We start from the raw sequence: 20,427 nt of genomic DNA on the forward strand, positions 1-20,427 counted from the left end.
TACCACTGGGCTATATCCCCAGCCCTCGGCAATATTCTGATTTCTCTCCAGTGATCGGCACTATTTCGGAAATCTGGTCCCAAAGGTTTGAAAGAATAGCAGTGCATCAAGAAGTGATGAGTCTGTTTTAATGATCATAGGTGTGCATTGAGGTAAAAAGCTTTGTAAAACTGTCAAGCAGGGAAGCACAGTGGTGGCTATAGAAACTTTTAGGTAAGTTCAGTACTAACGTTGCTCTACAAAACTCCCTTTATACCAATTATAAACGGGAAAGTTCTTATTGCTCCTGGAGTTTTAACCTCCAATCTTTTCTAGCTCCATTGAAAAATGTGTTTTCTCAACAAGTGATAACAAAGATCTCCAAATTTATAAAAAGCCACTGCCCATGCATCATTCTTTGATGAGCTTCTATTGGCCACAGCTATATGGACTATTCTATGCCTGGCTTTGACACTGAGTACAGAAAAAACCTTAGAAAAATTCTTTTTATCAAAGTTCAGTTCAATGAGAAAAAAAAAACACCACCACCATGAGAAAGTGCAAAATACATACAGTTCCTGGCATTTGTACACAGGATGTTTCTGACCAGAGACCATAAAAGTTTACATTTGTGTCATGAAATTACAGGGGATTTCACGTGACTGTGAGTATACAAGTTTTTGCTTCAAAGTGCTGACTTTATTGAAAAAAGGGGAAGATCAAGAGGGCTATAGGGATTTTTTTTTAAACAATATATCCGGGTCACATGTCCCAGGCTCCGGGGTTGGTGCTCTTCTGACTGTGTCCCCAAGCATTGTGGCCGTGGCAGGTCTGATCCCCACTGGTGCTCCTGGATCTCACTTACAGCAGCACCCGTGGGGTCCCATTGGGGGTGGCTCCTTTTTTCTTCTGAAGCCGATTCTGAACCTTCCGAGATTTCACCACTTTCATTCTCACCTCAAACACTTCATGGATGGCCTTCCGAAAGCAATGGAAATTGTAGTCTATTAGCCCTGGAGGTAGAAGGAAATAAAAGAATTTAGAATGTCACCTTCCCATGTTGTGCATGTCAGGACTGGCCAGTAGGGGGCAGAAGAGGAGCGGCCCAAGCCAAAGGACCCATTTCCCTCCCTCCTTCCTTAGGAAAGGTTCTGAAATACATAACACATTTTCTTTCCAGCAGGTGGGGCTACAGCCAATGGTGCTCAGCGGCTTTTCGTGGCTCTGTGCAGGTGTGGGGTGTCAGGGCAGCAGCATAACCAGCAAATGCCTTAACCCCTGTGTTCAGTCCCCAGAACACAACTTCAAAGCAATCTATGGTCCAAAAGATTTGGAGAACAAACTAGACTGTTTCCCCTTTTAGATAAAAAAAAAAAAGTACGAAAGATTTCTTGGGGCTAGAGCGATACCACAGCGGGTAGGGCGTTCGCCTTGCATGCGGCCAACTCAATTCCCAGCATCCCATATGGTCCCCCGAGCACCGCCAGGAGTAATTTCTGAGTGCACGAGCCAGGAGTAACCCTTGTGCATCGCCAGGTGTGACCCAAAAAGCCAGAGAGAGAGTGCAGGGCTTCCAGTGTTTGTCCTGCATGAGGCTAACCCTGGTTTGATCCCCAGCACCACATGTGGTGGTCCCCATGAGTGAATTCTTATGACTGCCAAGAGTGTTTCCTGAGCACAGAGCCAGGAGCAAACTCTTGAATACCACCAGGTGTGTTCCCCTACCCCCAGAAAGAAAAAAAATTTTGTTATTATTTTCATTAAATGGCATCATTTAAAAGACAGTCTTGAATGAGTGAAGGCAGACCTTGACTTGCAGTGTGACTGAGATCTCAAAATCAATTTGTCAGTAGCACTGTAGCACTGTCCTCCCGTTGTTCATTGATCTGCTGGAGTGGGCACCAGTAATGTCTCACAACAAATTGTGAGACTTGTTGTTCCTGTTTTTGGCACATCGAATACGTCACGGGGAGCTTGCCAGGCTTTGCTGTACTGTCGGTACTCACTGAATTTCTAATACTGTTTAGGCCAGTGCTCCAAAGGCGAGCATGGCCAGGCGAGAAACAACGTCCCTGGTTTTAAAGGTGTAACAGTCACCGCAGCAATTCCACCAGCAACTCCCTCATTCTTTCAGCGTTGAGTGTTTTATTTTTGGTAGGCTTAGGGGGTTGGGCCACCTCCAGTGGCACTTGGGGACTGACTACTCACTCTGTCCTCAGGGCACCACGCACAAGCCGTGCTAGGATTGAGAGCCAGTGGCATGCAAGGCAACCTCTTCAATGGTTGTGTTGTCTCTCCAGTCCCTTGGTGTTAAGTTTTAATGGAGAAATAGTAGGAAAGAACTCTATTGAGATTAAATATTGCCTTTTGCTACAATATAGATGGAACTGGAGGATAGCTTAATAAGTGAAATAGGACAGCAAAATAATAACAAAAACCTGACTACGTCTTTCACAGGTGCTACAAAAATAACTGAAGCAAGGGTATCCATAAAAAGGATGACCATGGGTATAATATTATCAAAGTAATGGGAGTTCGGTCCCAGTTGTCCAATAGACTCTGTGACGTTTTATCTTCATCATGGGCGTGATGTGGCAACTATAACGTATAAACACTTACATTCTTGGATACCAATGTTAATTCAATAAACATAAAATTTTAAAATAGTAGGAAAGAATCAACTTGCATTTTCAGAAACCAGTAGTAAAACAAAACAAAAAGGAGAAAATATATTTAAAAAAAAGGAGAAAATATAATCCAACTATAATCCAAATATAATCCATCGAAGTGATCATCGATGTCAAAAGAGGGGTTCGGCAGGGTGATACCTTTTCACCGAAACTCTTCAATGCTACCCTTGAGAATGTCATGCGATGACTGGAATGGGAAGGAATGGGAGTGAAGATAGACGGTCAGCAACTGCACAACCTCCGCTCACTGATGACATTATCCTAATAACACCAAACATTAGCCAAGCAGCACAAATGCTGGTCAACTTTGGCCGTGAGTGTGGAAAGGTTGGACTACAGCTGAATCTCACGAAGACAATGTTTATGACAAACAGCCTCGTTCCTGACGCTCCATTTGCTCTCAACGGAATGACCATCTCCGAATGCAACAGCTATGTGTACCTAGGTTGAGAAGTCAACATGACAAATGACCTGGCACCCGAGTTGCGCAGGAGGAAGAGAGAGGCTTGGAACACCTTCAAGAGTGTCGAAGAAATAGCTAAGAGGAAAAGGAACCTCCGGCTCCCGGCACATCTCTTCCATTCCACTGTTCTTCCTGCATTAACATACGCCTCAGAAACCTGGGCCCTACAAAAACAGGATGAGAACACTTTTCGGGTCTCCCAAAGAGGAATTGAAAAAACTATGGTTGGAGTATCACGTTTTACTCAAATGAGAGAAAGAATCCGGAGTTCCGACCTCCGTCGACTGTCACTTGTTTGCCAAGGGATGCTGTCTCATTTGCCAAGGCATCGAAAATCAGATGGGCTGGACACCTAATGAGATTTGGAGACAACTGCTGAACTAGAGCCGTTACCGACTGGATTCCATGGGACGTCGAAAGATCGCGTGGCCACCCACCTACCAGATGGTCAGATTTCTTCGTCAAGACCCTGAACGATTGATTTGAGGCTCTTTGTGTTCCTAGAATGAACAGACGCCATTGGGCTACACTAGCATGTGACAGGGACTAATGGAGACATTACCAGCGCCTGCTCGAGCAAATCGATGATCAATGGGAAGTCAAGTGATCAAGTTAAGTCAAGTCAATCCAACTATTATACATTTTCATCACTATCATTCATTAATTATGCCAGTTAGGATAAGGTAGGTGGTTCTATTTACTAGTTTTATTTTTATTTATTTATTTATTTGCTTTTTTGGGCCACATCTGCCAACGCTCAGGGGTAAATCCTCAGGGTTTTACACTAAGGAATTACTCCTGGCGGTGCTCTGAAAACCATATGGGATGTCATGGCCTGAACCTAGGTTGGCCACCTGCAAGGCAAATGCCCTACCCGCTGTATGACGGCTCCAGTCCTTATTTGCTATTCTTCCCCACTCCCCCTAGGTTTTATTATTTATTTATTTATTTATTTAGCTTTTTTGGGTCACACCTGGTGATGCACAGGGGTTCCTCCTGGCTCTGCACTCAGGAATTACTCCTGGCAGTGCTCGGGGGACCATATGGGATGCTGGGAATTGAACCCGGGTTGGCCATGTGCAAGGCAAACACCCTACCCACTGTGCTTATTTGCTATCTTTAAGCTTATTAAACTTGTGCCTGGAGTAGCCAGGGTGGTACAGTGGCTAGGGTGGTTCCCTTGCATGTGTGGCCCATACGGGTTCAATCAACAGAAACCCACGTGGTCCCCTGAGCCTCCTCAGAAGTGATCCCTGAGTGTAGAGTCGGAAGTATTTCCTGAGCATTGCCGGGTATAGCCTTAAAACAAACAAACAAACAAAACTTACTAAACTTAATAAAATTAGCCCAGTAATTACTCCTATCAATCCATGATGTGTCCAGACACCCAAACAAAAACAAAGGAGAGCTGGGATTCCAGCCAAGGATGAGATTCCTCAAAGCAGTCTCTTGCATACCCAAGGGGAAGAACGCCCCCCCCTGCCCCCCACTCCGTTTCCAGGAGCAGGAACCCCTCATGGCGCCCTCTGCAGCTTCTGCATTGATATGAACTCAGGTGCAGGGAAACTTGATGACCAATCAGAAGACTAACTCTACCCTCCTAGTTCCTCCCACTCCCCTGCTCTCTCTCTTTCTGTTTGGGGACCACATGTGGGTATGTTCAGGGCTTACCCCTGCTTCTGTGCACAGGAATCACACCTGGAGTAGCTGGGGGAACCATATAAAGTTCCTGGGATCAAACATGGGTCAGCCATATGCAAGGCAAACACCTGTATTTCACCCACTGTGCTATTATGTCTCTGGCCGTCGTATGCTTTGGGGGCCACACCCTGTGGCACTCATAACACAGTGCTTAGTGGAGCATACAGTGTCCAGAATGTGACACGGGGCTCCCACTTGAAAAGCATGCACTTCAGTCCTCTAAGCCAGATATCTTCCACAGGAGATCATCTTATCAAGAAAACACCAATGAGGCACTTTTAGGGAAAGAAATATAAATAAAAGCAAGGAGAAGAGAAAGGGATGATAGTTCTTTGCCTGTCGTATGTGTGATACACTGCCCAGGAAAAGCGTTGAAAAAGAATTGGGGCTCAAAATGATACAAGGTACAACTTGGGGAATTTCTGCACTGTAGCACTGTCCTCCCATTGGTCATCAATTTGCTCGACCGGGCACCAGTAATGTCTCCATTGTGAGACTTGTTACTGTTTTTGGCATACTGAATACACCACGGGTTTCTTGCCAGGCTCTGTCGTGCGGGCGGGATACTCTCGGTAGCTTGCCGGGTTCTCCGAGAAGGATGGAGGAATCGAACCTGGGTTGGCAAGGCAAACGCCCTACCTGCTGTGCTATCGCTCCAGCCCATGGCGGGGTTGGGGAGGGGGAATTTCAGAGACAAACTATTCTTGGCAACAGTTCTCGACCATCTTTAACTTATTCACTCTGGCCTGTTGCTAGAGATGACCATGATCTTGCTACATTTGAAGTGTTAAAATTCACAGGCGAGGAGGAGGGAAGCTCAATAGGCCAGAGGGCAGGCTTTGCATGCAAGAGCCCTCGGTTTGATCACTGACACCCCATGGTCCCCTGGGCACCAGGAGGAGGGACCCTGTGCACTGAGCTGGAAGCAGCTCCCAAAGACCCCAAGTGTGACCCATAAACACACACAAACCAAATAAATCCCCAAACACAGAATAGAGATTTTTAAAGAAAGTAGTCAGACAAAATATTTCTATTGGTTTCGACCCTTTTATGGGAGGTAGTTGAAAGTATAAAATATCATGAACCAAGTAAACCCATAACTCAACCCACACAGCCAGGAGCTACCCTACCTCCTCCTCTATTTAGTGTGTTCAGTAGCTCTTTATTGCCGGGGGGGCGGGGAGAGGGGGTCCATCTGACTACATGAGGGCTTACTCCTGACTCTGCTCTCAGGGATCATTTCTGGTGATCTTGGGAGACCATGTGGGGTGCCGGGGGTAGAACCTGGCTTGGCTGGGTGCAAGCAGGTGCCCTATCCCCTGTACTATCATTCGGGTTCCCCATTCAGTGGCTCTTGATATGAGTAGTGCAGTAAAACCTTCCAGAGAATTAATAAAAAAAACAAATAGCGTGCACATCTCTCCCCATACACAGTCCTTTTCCTAGGAATGCTACAGTACTGGAGAACACCCAAGTGTTCGCTTTATCCACCTCCCTTCCCAAAGGGACAGAAAGCTTGCACCTTCTCCACCCCTGGTATCATGAGGGTGACCCATTCAGATGGTTTGCTTGGGATTTCCCCAGTTTCCCCATGAAGAAGGTCTCTGTCCTGAGCAAATGGAGAGGTTGGTCACACAAAGATACACATGTTTTGGGCCAGAGAGTTAACACAGGGGTAAGGCAATTGCCTTGCATGCGGCCAACCCTCCAAGGCAAGCATTTCCTGCCACCACATGATCCCCCCAAGCACTGTGTAGCCCAAGAGCCCCCACCACTCCCAAAAAAATTTCACACAGAATTTTAATAATGCCTGCCTGGGCTGGAGAGATGGTTCAAATCTCCTATTTATTTATATCTCTGAGAGATTACGTTAAACTAAGAGGGGCCACGGAGATAGTTCATGTGACAGGGCAAATGCCCAGCAAGGACGGAGGCCTTGAGGTGACCTCCAGCACCACATCCCCTCCGCAGTCCCCTGCTTGTCTAGCCCCAGGAAGGCCCAGCATCACCGACCCACAGGAGCCAAGCTCTGCTGAATGTGGCCCTGACAGACACCCTAATACCTAGGTTTCAAGCTAACTCAATAAACACTATCAAATCTAACTACGCTCAGGATTCATGCCACCCAAGTGGATTAATAATCCATTACCAAAGATGCACGCAATGAATTCCTGTTTACACTTACTTCCACAACCATGGATCAAGGCTAATTTTAGCGGGCAAAAGTGTGAGGAGAAACAGGTCATGCGTACTTTGAGAGTAATTATTAACTGCAAAGAGAAAGGAGTAACTTTCCAGTGGAAAGAGCTGGACAACACAGCCTTCACGAAATCCCGGCTGCCCTCGCCAGTAGGAAGGGTGCGTGCGCCACGCTCCAGGCCGCTTTCCACACGCTCGGGCGGAGCTTCACATATGAGTGAACATATTCCTGGACACATCATAAAACACTCCTTACCCATTTTCCATAATTACCACACCATATTTGATGGGGTTCAGACAGTAGGCAACAAATCATAGAGGGAAATATATATATGCATATATACATATTTTCAGATATATATACCAAAGCTCACATCACCCCAACTTTAACAATATGTTAGTGATCCATTGCCTCTTTTGCAAACCACAACACCCAATAAGAGAGAGAGAACAAAAGGGAATGCCCTGCCACAGAGGCAGGGGGGGTGGGGGGTGGGAGGTATACTGGGATCCGTGGTGGTGGGAAATGGGCACCGGTGGAGGGATGGATATTTGATCATTGTATAATTGAAACCCAAGCACAAAAATGTGTAAGTCTGCAACTGTACCTCATGATGTCTATTAAAATTTTTTTTAATAAAAAAAAACCCAATGTTAGTGATATCCTATAGAATGATAGAATGTCTTAATGGCTCTTGCCAAAATAGAACAATCTTCACACTGTTTTCTATATGAACACTTTTTGTAAGCATGTTCAGCAGTTCTTCAAAACAGACAATATGAAATGTGTTATTTCAGTTGTGTCTTGGGACAAAGATTGGGGCTTGGAATGGAAACATCCCAAATTTGGTGGTGGGAAGGTGTAATGGTAGTGGGATTGGTGTTTGAATATTAAATGTAGTCAAATATTGTGAAGTGACTTATGAAATAAAAAAATTTAAAAAAAAAAGAAGGGTGCATGGACACTGGGAAACCTTGGACATTGAGACGCCAAAGGCCCCCATCACCTCTGTAGACTCAGACCCACAGACAGAATCTCATTCCAATTACATGAGAATATCCGTGGGCCCAATTCGCGGGTCACTCTACAGAATGATCAGTACTTCTCAAAAGTGACACCATTGTGAAAAATAAGGAACTGTCAAAGATTGGAGGAGAAAAGGGAAAATCATTTGGAATGAGACCAGGAAAAATGGGCATTTCTGGAGGGGAAAAAAAAAACTAGGGAAATTGAACTAAGGACTACGGTTCAGTTACTAGTACTATACCAAAGTTAATTCCCTTGTTGTGATAAGAGTATTAAATTGAAAATCAACTCAGGGGAGTGATAGGACAGCAGGGAGGGCATTTGCCTTGCACATGGTCATCCCGGGTTCAATCCCCAGCATTCCATACGGTCCCCCAGCACGGCCAGGAGTGATTCCTGAGTGCAGAGCCAGGAGTAACCCCTGAGCATCGCCGGATGGGACCCAAAAAGCAAAAATACAAAACAACAACAACAACAAAAAAAGGAAAATCAGCTCAGGGAGATAGTACAAGTGGTAGATGACAAGCCTAGCAAACATGAGGCCCTGAGTTCCATGCTCTGCCCAAAGTCCATTACCCATCTGCAGGCTTTTCTCCACCCCTCCCAGCATCACCAGGCCCCTAAGCGTAGCCCAAATGACACCAGGTAAGGCCTTGATGGTCCCCAAGTAGCAGTAGGCTGAGTTCAGCTGGGAGAGGCCCCAGGTTCCCTAGGCAGTCAGCTGTGACCCCTGTGAAAAAATCAGTTCAGGGATCAGAGCAATAGTACAAAGGGAAGGGAGGGCATTTGCCTTGCATGCAGCCCACCAGTGTTCAAACCCGGCGTCCCATATGGTCCCCCAAGCACTGTCAGGAATAATTCCTGAGTGCAGAACCAGGAGTAACACCTGATAATCGTTGGGTATGGTCCGAAAACAAACCAAAAAAAAGGGGAACAATTCAAACTAGAAAAAGCTCTCCAGGTGGACTCTAATATACCTGAGCTTTAGGACTTGCTGCCACCCTAGCCGGTGTGGGAGTGGTTGTTATACTACTCAATTGTTTGTTTGGGGGCCACACCCAGCTCTGCTCCGGCGACCATATAGGGTGCCAGGGATTGAACACAGGTCTGCTGCATGCAAGGAAAGTGTGCTACCCATTATACTATTACTCAGGCCCTATAGCTATACAACTCACATTACTTTTTATTTTTTTCATTTTGGGTCACACCTGGCAATGCACAGGGGTTAGTCCTGGCTCATGCACTCAGGAATTACTCCTGGCGGTGCTCAGGGGACCATATGGGATGCTGGGAAGCGAACCCGGATTGGCTGTGTGCAAAGCAAACACCTTACTTGCTGTGCTATCGCTCCAGCCCCACATTACTTTTACTTTCCTTAGCTTCCAAAATCAATATATATATTAATTACCAAGTACTACTTCTAGAGATATCTTCAACCAAGAAAATCAGCAGCAGCATATGCCTCATATGCATGAGGGTTTATCTCCCAATACCACATAAAATTTTTTTCCAAAAAGAGGAAAATGTATGTATAATCTACATACAATGGTTTACAGCAATACACACAACTGATTCTATATAGGGAAACCCGGAAATCCTTTGCTCTGTCAATCACTGGTGTTGGGGTCTTAGCAGATCATCATCTCTATTTTCTGGGTCTGGGTAAAATTCATCAAACCAGAGGACGAGGGCTGCAGAGACAGTATAGCAGGTAAGGTGCTTGCTGGTGTAGCTGACATGAGTTTGAACACTGTCACTGGCCCCTTCCTCCTATCCCCACCAAGAGTAATCCCTGAGCATAGAGCTGAACACAAGTGGATGTGCTCTTCTCTTGCAAAATGTGCTTTTCTCATGAATATGTATTGCTCAAGAGGAAAAGCAGGCTACTTTGTTGGAAATATTTTGTCCACTTATTGGTAAATCGTATCAGTGATTTGTCACCCATCAAATTAGTGAACTGCTAGTAAGCATCTCTGGATGCATCAGGCAGCAGGCTGTTCTGGGTTTAGATAGGGGAACAAGGTTGATTTTATATAAGGTTGTTTTTGCCTTGAAATCAAATTTAATCACGAAAAGATATACGATGTTTACCAAACACCTTCTCTGTCTTTGGGGTCATGAGGTCATGATACTGGCCCTGTGTTCTGAGGTGTTAAGAGGTACAGAACAACATGGCTCAGTTTCAATGACACATGAGCCTGACATCCCTCTTTCCTAGAGTCTCAGGAGGGTCCTTCAGACTGTCTGGAGCAGAGGTTCCCAACTTGATTTAACCTACCACCCCCTTTTCAGAAATAAACAAGTTTCACTGTGTGTTTCCAGGACATTGGACCTCTAAGCAAATAATCAAAAACCACCTGGCATTCAATATGGTCCCCCCCCCCCCCCCAGCACATCCAGGAGTAATTCCTGAGTGCATAGGCAGAAGTCATCCCCAGGCATCACCAGGTGTGACCCATCAATCAATCAATTAATCAATCAATAAACACTGACCCCTTCCCAGTGCACCTGCAGATACTTTCATGCCCCTGCACCATCAGTCCACCTGCACCTCAGAGAGGTATTGCCTAAGGTGAGGGGTGCAGACAGGGGAGGGCTGCTCCTCCCTGTGATGCAGGTACCAGAGTCCCCAGATCCTCTCATCACTAGTATCCATGCTGGGCACCCTGCAGGGAGAGGCTAGTGCTGCCTGCCCCCAAATAGGGCAGAGGCTGGTTCTGTTGGCAGAAGCCTGGCCCTATGTGCAGGATCTCAGCCCGCAGCTGCCAACCCCACCACATTCGACAAGCACAGAAGGCCCTCAAGTGGCCACGCTGCCCTGAGCCAGGCCAGAACCAGTACCTTTCCTTTCAAAGCTCTCCTCTCGGACAAAGCAAACCAGGGCCAGGAACTTGGTCACCTCCTTCAAATAAAGAACTGTCGTATTATTTAGCTTGATAATGGCAGTCGATTCCTTGTCATAGGGGGTGCCAGCTCCATCTTCTTTGAGACTAAATGGGAAGAGAAAATCAAAACATATTTGACCACGAGAAAGAACTAGAAATTGTACACTTACACCCCTCCACCACACTTACAAACACACACACACCAGCTTTAGCACAAAGTGTGAGGATCACTAAGACAAGGATAAAACCTTGAGTATCTCTCAGCCAAATGGCTCAGAAATATGCAGTCACACTGTTGGACCCAGCAGAACACAGGCACCTTCCTATGGACACAATCAGTGGCTTCTGAAGCAATGGGTAAGTTCTGCTGCCTAAAATCATAGGTGAGTGAGGGGCTGGAGAAATAGCACAGTGGGTAGGGTGTTTGCCTTGCATGCAGCCAACCCGGGTTCAAATCCCAGCATCCCATATGGTCCCCGGAGCACCGCCAGGAGTAATTCCTGATTGTAGAGCCAGGAGTAACCCCAGAGCATTGGCTGGGTGTGACCCAAAAAGCAAAACTAAATACATAAAAAAATAAAAACAAATAAAGTGCCTTCATGCCGTACCGAGGTCACGAGTTGCCCCCCACAAGTGGCTCTCCAGCACGGCCATGGCTCCAGAAGCACAAGGACTTAATGCAGAGCCCGACATTTTGCGGCAGAAAAGTGAATGGACTATGCGTTAATCCATGGTACCATGCCCAACCGGGAGGAAAGGGGTGTCATTCCCTTCCGACTTTTTCCCCCTGGACAACAAGATACTGGCCTCCTCAGAGCTTTTTGGAAAGCCAGGTATGAGCCAGTGGTGACGGGGCAACTGAAACCTCATGGGAAGGGGGGCGTTCCCGGCTCATCCTTCACACCCTACCGAGGTCACGAGTTGCCCCCCACGAGCGGCTCTCAGGCATGGCCATGGTCCCAGAGCCACAGAAACCAATCTCGTAGTTATCTGGCTGTTGGCAGAAATACCTCCAGGCTTACTAAGTAAAATATCAGAAATCCTAAATCGCACGGTCACTATTGTGGCTGCATGACATCATATGGTTCTCATAACTAACTGTAGAAAACAAATTATTTCACAATGCCTTTTTAGCAGTTCTGATTGTTGGGTGTAAACTCTAAACAATAATGGTGCATCTTTTGTCGAAATAATGAATGTAATCAAAGTAGATAGAGTGTTAAGTAGAATTCATCTGCCTCACAGGCATTGGGAGGGGTGGGAGGGGGGTATACTGAGGTTCTTGGTGGTGAAAAAGAAGTATGGTGAAGGAAAATGTGTTTGATCATTGCATGACCGAGACTTAAACCTGAAAGCTTTGTAACTTTTCCCACAGTGATTCAATAAATAAATATTAAAAAAAATCACAGGTGAGGGAGAGAGAGCTGCGTTCCTTCCCTCCATGGCCTGTGAGGTTTCCTGCTTTTCCACTGTCTGAGGAAACTATGAGAGCTGAAGAACATTCCAAATAAAAGGTGGCTGAAGAGACGTGACGGTCAAATGCTGGGCCACGTTCTGGATCAGGAATGAACTCATAATGTATTCAATTAAGATATGTGGGGGCTGGAGTGATAGCACAGCAGGTAGGGAGGTTGTTTTGCATGTGGTTGGCCCAGGTTCAATTCCCAGCATCCCATATGATACCCTGACCACTGCCATGGGTAATTCCTGAGTGCATGAACCAGGAATAATCCCTGTGCATTGCTGGGTGTCACCCAAAAAGCAAAAAAAAAAAAAAGATTAAGACATATATCTGGATCAGGATGATACACATTAAGAGTTCATCTGGATCAAAAGTTCATCTGGATATGGATCTTATATATAAAGGGTTCATCTGGATCCAGGATGAACTCATATATTAAAGAGAGTGTGAAACGGAAAAAAAAGTGCTGGAACCACAAGATCTAAATATCCACTAGATACTTGGAGAGCAAGCATAGCAGGTGAAGATGGTCACTTGGAATAAAACCGTGATCCTCTAAGAGAATTTCTTGTGGACCTGAGCACAGCACATGTTCAACCCAGGTTTGATTCTCAGCACTCCATATGATCCCCCAAGTCCCACCAGTAGTGAACATTGAGCATAAAGCTGGGAATAAGTCCTGAGCAGCCACGGGGTATAGCCCAACCACCACAGGGAGAGAGGGAGAGGGAGGGAGAGAGAGAGAGAGAGAGAGAGAGAGAGAGAGAGAGTGTTCATCAGACACAGATGCTCAAATAGCTAGGGTCAGAAAAGCATGTCATATGGGTTAAAAAGAGAGCAGATACAGCACATTGATTATTCTTGAAAGAATCAATGAATTCCAGTGGAAGGGTATATGGAAATTCAATTACCTTCTTACATAGATTCTACAGGTTTGAAATGCTTTCAAAATAGGATGCTAAATGATTATGTTGGTCTGCTGAGAAAGAGGTGCATGGCCTGCAGTCACAGGGTTTGGGTTTGAATCCCAGCTCTCTTACTGTGTGAACTGGGGCAAGCTGAACAACTTCGTTGAGGCATCATTTCTTCACTCGTATTTTCACAGCAATTGCTTCCGAGTTTCCCAATGCAATGAAACAATGCATACACAGCACTCAGCACAGTGCTGACAACATATAAAATGCACATGCATGCTACCTGCTGTCATTTAACCCTGACCTCAATGATTCAAATTGGACCCTCTACAGACAGTGATAGACTTAACTGTGATTCCTCTCCTCATATAGGCAGAGGCCTACTTCTCTACCTTTTCCCTTCATCTGAAACTGTAATACACATGTTAAGGGGGGAACATACGCAGCACTGCCCGTGTGTGTGTGGGTTGGTTGGGGGGCAACTCCCAGCAATGTACTCAGGAGACTGTGGACTGTGGTCATTGGACAGAAGCTGGGGCTCCCCCATACACAGCATGTGCTCCAGCTTTTGACTATCACTCATCTCCTGGGCATACACTGACATTTTTCATGTTACTTTCTGTATGTATGAACTATTGACCACAAATGTGACCTAATTGGAACTATGTTAAGACTTATTAGCACAGTCCTGGCTTCAGCACATATCCTAAAATTGGAGTGAATCAGAGAAAATTAGCCCCTGTGCAAGGACAACATGCAAATTCATGAAGTGCTCCATATTAAAAAAAATTATTAATACAATAGTGATTCACAGTGTTCTACCTTATCACAGTGTTCTACCTCTTGCACAAGAGAAACCAGAATTTATTAAATAGTAATGTGTGATGGGTCCTAGTTTTAGTTCTTACTGTGCATTTTCTACTGTATAGCGCAAAGAATCTTCTAAAAACTCTTCAGCAGGCTGGAGAGATCACTCAGGGGGCTGCACACATGCTCTGCATGCAGGAGGTCTGGGTTCAATCCCTAGCAACACATGGTCCCCCCATAGTGGGTGGGGGAGTTTGGGCAACACCAGGTATATGTGGGATTTACTCCTGGCTCTGCACTCAGGGATGACTCCTGGTGGGACAAGGGGACTGGATCAAACCCAGGTTGGCATGCTGTCCTAATCTCTCAGGCACCTAAAGAAAATCTATAAGAAGTGATAGAACTCAGATACTAAGAATGCTCTAACATATTTAAGTTTCTTAGCATTACTTTTACTATTTATCTATTCTTTTAGACTGGATTTCTCTTATTTTATAGTAATGTGCTCAGAATAAGAAGCTGAAGCATTAAACATTTTTGTACACAGGGCCAAGTGTACAGATCAAGGTGCTGAGGCTGACTCAGTGATTTGCATGTTGGCTACCCTCTACCCACAGAATAAAATCAACATAAATGGCAATGATGACATTTTCTAGGTAAGGAGACAGACTAAAGGTTCTTTCCATTTCCTTTTCATACTTTTACATCGCTTCTATAGTGAGCATGTATTTTCTTCCTAATCAGGAAAAAGTTAAACACCGAACAACAAAGAAAAACAAAAAAAGACCACAAAAAAAGCCACAAGATATTGATGAGGTTTAACAACTACCACAACCATGTATTACTACTTTTGTTTCCGTTCAGTGAATCAAAGGATGCACATAAAGATAAAACGCAACAGCTCCAGTGTGTGTGCATGTGTGTGTGTGTGTGCATACATGTGCGCACACGCGTGTGTGTGCATGTGTACACAGCCACAACTCCAGCTGCCCCTGTCTGCACTGAGGCTGGCTGGTACTGTTCCAGCAAACAATCCGAGGAACCCCAAGTCTCATTCCGCCTCAGACTGGTTCTTACTGCTCCCAGTGGCTTCCTGGGAACACCATCCTCCAGGAAGGAAAAATAATCCGCAAACAGGACACAGCTCCAGGCTCCTTCTCTCCCCATGTTTGTTTTCACTGGTTGTGAGTAACTGATGAACAACATTTACTCAAACAACCTACCACTTATTATGTCTAATTACCATATGGCCCAAGGAGAACTCTGAAAATCGTTAAGTAGGGGCCAGATTAATTGTGTTCTTCCTGTATCTGATTATGACAGCAATCTAGCCTATAATCAGAGTACATTCAGCTTCAAGGAGTATTTCAAGGTCATCCTGTTATTATGTAAAAACAACAATACTGCAGGGCAGTCATCTTGGGGGAAAGGATCTCCTGCCGAAGGCAGATGGCAGTGTTGAATAAACAACAATAAGACAAACAAGAAGATTCGTGGCAGCCACAATTTTACTGTCTATCTACCTAATGATGTTTCATCTTCTAGACAGTTCTGCACTCCTGTCCTGTTCCATAAAAGGGACTTTGAATATGCACAAACGTAGAAGAGAGTTAACAAAATCTGCAAAGGATTTCTAGATAGGGAAATGGTGAGGCTGAGATTTCTACAAAAGCAACAGGACAGAAGAGATTGTTTAAAGAGGGACATGCCACCAGTGAAACATGTTGTTACTGTGTTTGGCATATCAAATACGTAACGGGTAGCTTGCCAGGCAGCCGTGAGGGTGAAATACTCTCGGTAGCTTGCCAGGCTCTCCGAGAGGGGCAGAAGAATCGAACCCTGCTTGGCCCAGCCGGCCGCGCACAAGGCAAACATCCTACCACTGTGCTATTGCTCCAACCTCTAGCACAGTGGTAGGGCGTTTGCCTTGCAAGCGGCCAACATGGCCGACCCGAGTTCGATTCCTCCGCCCACACGGCAAAGCCTGGCAAGCTACCTGTGACGTATTCGATATGCCAAACACAGTAATAACTGTCACAATGGATATGTTACTGGGCCTGCTCGAGCAAATCGATGAACAACGGGAGGACAGTGACAGTGATACCACCAGTAAAGAAGAAAATAAACAAAAGCCCTTATGAGGCTCTGAATCCAATACAGGGCGAGAGCGATATAGTACAGTGGGTACAGCATTTGTCTTGCATGCAGCCTACCGGGGTTTAATCCCCGGTATCCCACAGGGTGCCCTGAGTCCACCAGGAGTATTGCTAAGTGAAGAGCCGGGGTAGCCCCTAAGCATTGCCAGGTGTGTTCCCCCACAAAATAAACCCAGCAGTTATTTCCAATAATGAAGATAATAAAACTGTTGTTACTATAAATTATTTACCTAGAATTCAAGGATCCCATTAATCTCTCCCGAGTGTAAATGGCATGATGATATGAGGACAAGAGTCAGACTAGAGTTCAAATTCCAGTTCTTTGTCTTACTGGACCCTTAGAAATTTAACCCCTCTCAGCCTCACATCTCTAAAGTCACGGTCAAGGTCACAGTCCTCCCGTTGTTCATCAATTTGCTTGAGTGGGCGCAATAACATTGTGAGACTTGTTACTGTGTCTGGCATATTGAATACGTCACGGGGAGCTTGCCAGGCTCTGCCGTGCGGGCGAGATACTCTCGGTAGCTTGCCGGGCTCTCCGAGAGGGGCAGAGGAATCGAACTTGGGTCGGCCATGTTGGCTGCGTGCAAGGCAAACGCCCCACCCACTGTGCTATTGCTCCAGCCATCTCTAAAGTGGGGAGAGTAATATCAGAGGTATGGAATAATGAATAATTTGATAATATAATGTAGCACTGTAGCACTATCCTCCTGTTGTTCATCGATTTGCTTGAGCAGGCACCAGTAACGTTTTTGTAAAGTAATTGTGAGACTTGTTGTTACTGTTTTTGGCATATCAAATACACCACAGGGGAGCTTGCCAGGCTCTGCCTTGCAGGCGGGATACTCTTGGTAGCTTGCTGGGCTCTCCGAAAGGGACAGAGGAATCGAACCCAGGTCAGCCGCCCTATACAATATTATTAGAACAATGCAGCATTTACTCAGTAATTGTTATTATTTCATGCTAAGTGATATATATATTTATATGAAAGAAAAGAATGCCTTAAGTGTAACCTTTAAAAATGTTTTACTTGCTACAGTGGGGAAGGGGCTTGTCTTATACACAGCCAACCCAGGTATGGCCTCAGAACCACATATGGTCCCCTGAGCCTCACCAGGAATGATTCCTGAGCACAGAGCCAGGCATAAGCCCTGAGCACCAGGAAGCATCACCAAAAAAAAAAAAAAGTTTTATTTACATAAGGGCCAGGAAGATGATAGCTTAGTGGGCTGGAGTACAAGCTTTACATGCCAGAAATCTGGGTTCAAACTGTAACACTGTATAATCCCCTGAGCACTGCTGGGAACACCCCCAGAGCACTAAGCTGGGAGTAGCCCCTGAGCACTGCCAGGTGTGTCCCCCCAAAATAGTGTTTTACTTACCCATAAATACAAGAGATGTCAATAACCACATCGATCATATCACAGCAGAGCTCATAGGTTTGCATATCCACGGGGGTACTATCAGTTGCAATATAAATTTTACTGACCACATCAAATAGAAATGCCTTTTCAATTCCAGAATTCTAAAACAAAAAAGGAAATACTGTCTTTAATGGGATGCCTGAGTTCATACTCTGTCACGGTTAAATACATACCAGGCTAACCTCAGTATAAAACATGACAGAGCTAGGAATTGCCCCTGAAAACATCTTTGGTGTGGTCCCAAACACCCTCCAAAATAGAATATGAATAAAATTTGTTACTAAAAGTTAAAAAAAAATTAAATAACTCAGGTGGTTCTATTTCATTGCAATGAAAACTCACAGTCATAAACTTCTTTATAATGGAGTTCCGTAAAAATGAAAAATGAATTATCATGAATTGGGCATTATTTCCTGACTCCATAGAATTATCTGCTTTAGGGAAAAGGCCAAATAAGAATATTTATTTTACAGTTGTAGAGATAGTTTTCTTGTTAGGGATCAAGCCAGGGCCTGATTCTTTCAAGGTAATGCTCTATCACTGAGCTAGATTTCTGCCATTAAGTAAAAAAAAGTAAAGGCCCTCCCGTTGATCATCGATTTGCTCGAGCGGGCCCAGTAACGTCTCCTTTGGAGACTTTGTTGTTACTGTGTCTGGCATATGGAATACGTCCCAGGGAGTTTGCCAGGCTCTGCCGTGCGGGCAAGATACTCTCGGTAGCTTGCCGGGCTCTCCGAGAGGGGCGGAGGAATCGAACTCGGGTCAGTCATGTTGGCTGCGTGCAAGGCAAACGCCCTACCGCTGTGCTATCGCTTCTGCAATCATTTTAGACTTAAAAGTCAATTTTAAAAAATCTAAAAAAACAATAAACTAAACAAGCTCAAAATTGTGCAGTGAGAATAAATCTGAATACAATCAATAGGTCTACATTAATTCTGCCCTGCAAGCCTGCTTTGAGCTCACTCAGAAAGTGCACCAATCAAGTGTTTTTGTTGTTGCTGTTAATGTTCTTCTATGTCAAAAATACTAAAATTATTTTAAAAAATCGTTTTTTAGGGGCTGGCGAGATAGTACAGAGTTAAGATGCTAGCCTTGCACTGACCCCAGCATGTCGGGAGCACTGATCCTCCCAAGCACTGCCAGGAGTGATGATCTCTGAGCACCACTGAGTGTGGCCCAAAACCAAAAAAAAAAAAAAGAGCCAGGGAGCTAGATAGAGGACATATCTTCCATGCAGCCAATCAAAAGTTGGACTCCCCAGCACCACATGATCCTCCGATCATCAGAAGCAGGAATAAGGCCTAAGCATGGCTGGGTGTGGTCCAGAAAACAAACATAAGTAAATAAAATATTAAACTATATACCCTAATGCCAGAAAAATTGTTTCTATCCCAGACCTCTGATAGAGCTCATCTACTGCTGAATGAATGCCTAAGGCCCAGTCCCAGCAAACACTGCAGTTATACCAGTGAACTACAGACGCCTATTCTGGGAGTTAAAAATTTAATGGAATAAAAGCAATATAGAGGAATGCCTTCTAAAGCAATATTTCAAAGTTGGAAGCTTGGCTCAAAGGGCCGGAGCATATGATTTATGTGTAGGAGGTCTGGGTTCAATCTCTAGCACCTCATGATCCTTCAGACACAACCAGGTACAGGCAAAAAAGCAAAAAGCTAATTAACAAAACCCAGTAACAGGGGTCAAAGACATAGTTCCAGGGGTAAGGTATTTTTCTTGCACGTGGCCAATCTCTCGGAGAGCCTGGCAAGCTAACGAGAGTATTTCGCCCGCACAGCAAAGCCTGGCAAGCTCCCCGTGGCGTATTCGATATGCCCAACACAGTAACAAGTCTCACAATGGTGACGTTACTGGGTCCGCTTGAGCAAATCGATGAACAATCGGAGGACAGTGACAGTGACAGTGGCCAATCTCCAGTTTGATTCCCTCCATCATATATTGCTCCCTTCTCTGAGCCTTTCTAGAGGTAACCCCTGATCACAAAACTGGGAGTTGCCCTCAAGGACTACCAGGTATGGCCCCCAGAATACAAAATAACCAAAAACTAAACACTTCAGGGGCCAGGAATGTAGCTCAGTAGTGATTTGTATGTGTGAAGGGCTGGGTTTGGTCCTCAGCACCAACGGGTGGGGGTGGGGGAATAATACTTTAGTAATAAAAATACTTTGAACAACTTTGAAATGCTAACAGGCTAAACAGAATTCAGATATATTTTTACTCTTGGAATTTTATTTACAAGTTCTAGGGGGCTGGAGCGATCGTACAGCGGGGAAGGCATTTGCCTTGCATGTGGCCAACCCAGGTTCAATCCTCGACATCCTGTATGATCCCCTGAGCACGGCCAGGAGTGATTCCTGAGTGCAGAGCCAGGAGTAACCCGAGCATCACTGGGTGTGACCCAAAAAGCTAAATAAAAAAAAAAATTCTAAGACAAGTTTAACGGTGATATTATTTACTTACAGAGATAAAGATGTTTAGCAAATTCTCCAGGGTGGGGAGTTGAGGAATCAGTTTCTGAACCACTTTGCTAAAAGCTTCAAATATTGAGTGATCGTATATGCTCGTCAGATAGAAGCTGCAAGAGGAAGTGGTATTTTGTCATGGTTTCCTTTGAGGAGTAGATTGCTTTGGCTATGTCACAACCCCTGCCTTCTGCTCTGCCACATGTGAAATTCCACATGACACAGCCCCAAAATGCCTCC

General features: G+C 45.1%; 1 protein-coding gene and 1 pseudogene across 1 annotated transcript in view; one reads left to right on the forward strand and one right to left on the reverse strand.

Moving 5' to 3' along the window:
* Positions 1–656: 656 nt before the first annotated feature.
* The window catches only part of RRAGD (Ras related GTP binding D), a 54,407-nt gene continuing 34,636 nt past the window's right edge, over positions 657–20,427 (reverse strand). Inside the window, exons 4-7 of the mRNA XM_056125051.1 lie at positions 20,186–20,300; positions 17,666–17,808; positions 10,901–11,049; positions 657–992 (exon numbers count right to left, since the gene is read on the reverse strand). Of these exons, the coding sequence (XP_055981026.1) occupies positions 841–992; positions 10,901–11,049; positions 17,666–17,808; positions 20,186–20,300 (559 nt within the window). The 3' untranslated portion in view covers positions 657–840. The remainder of the gene's footprint in view (positions 993–10,900; positions 11,050–17,665; positions 17,809–20,185; positions 20,301–20,427) is intronic.
* LOC130033866 (uncharacterized) lies at positions 14,006–14,104 on the forward strand (annotated as a pseudogene).

Source organism: Sorex fumeus, unplaced genomic scaffold (assembly GCF_029834395.1).
Source record: "Sorex fumeus unplaced genomic scaffold, SorFum_2.1 ptg000054l, whole genome shotgun sequence".
NCBI lineage: Eukaryota > Metazoa > Chordata > Mammalia > Eulipotyphla > Soricidae > Sorex > Sorex fumeus.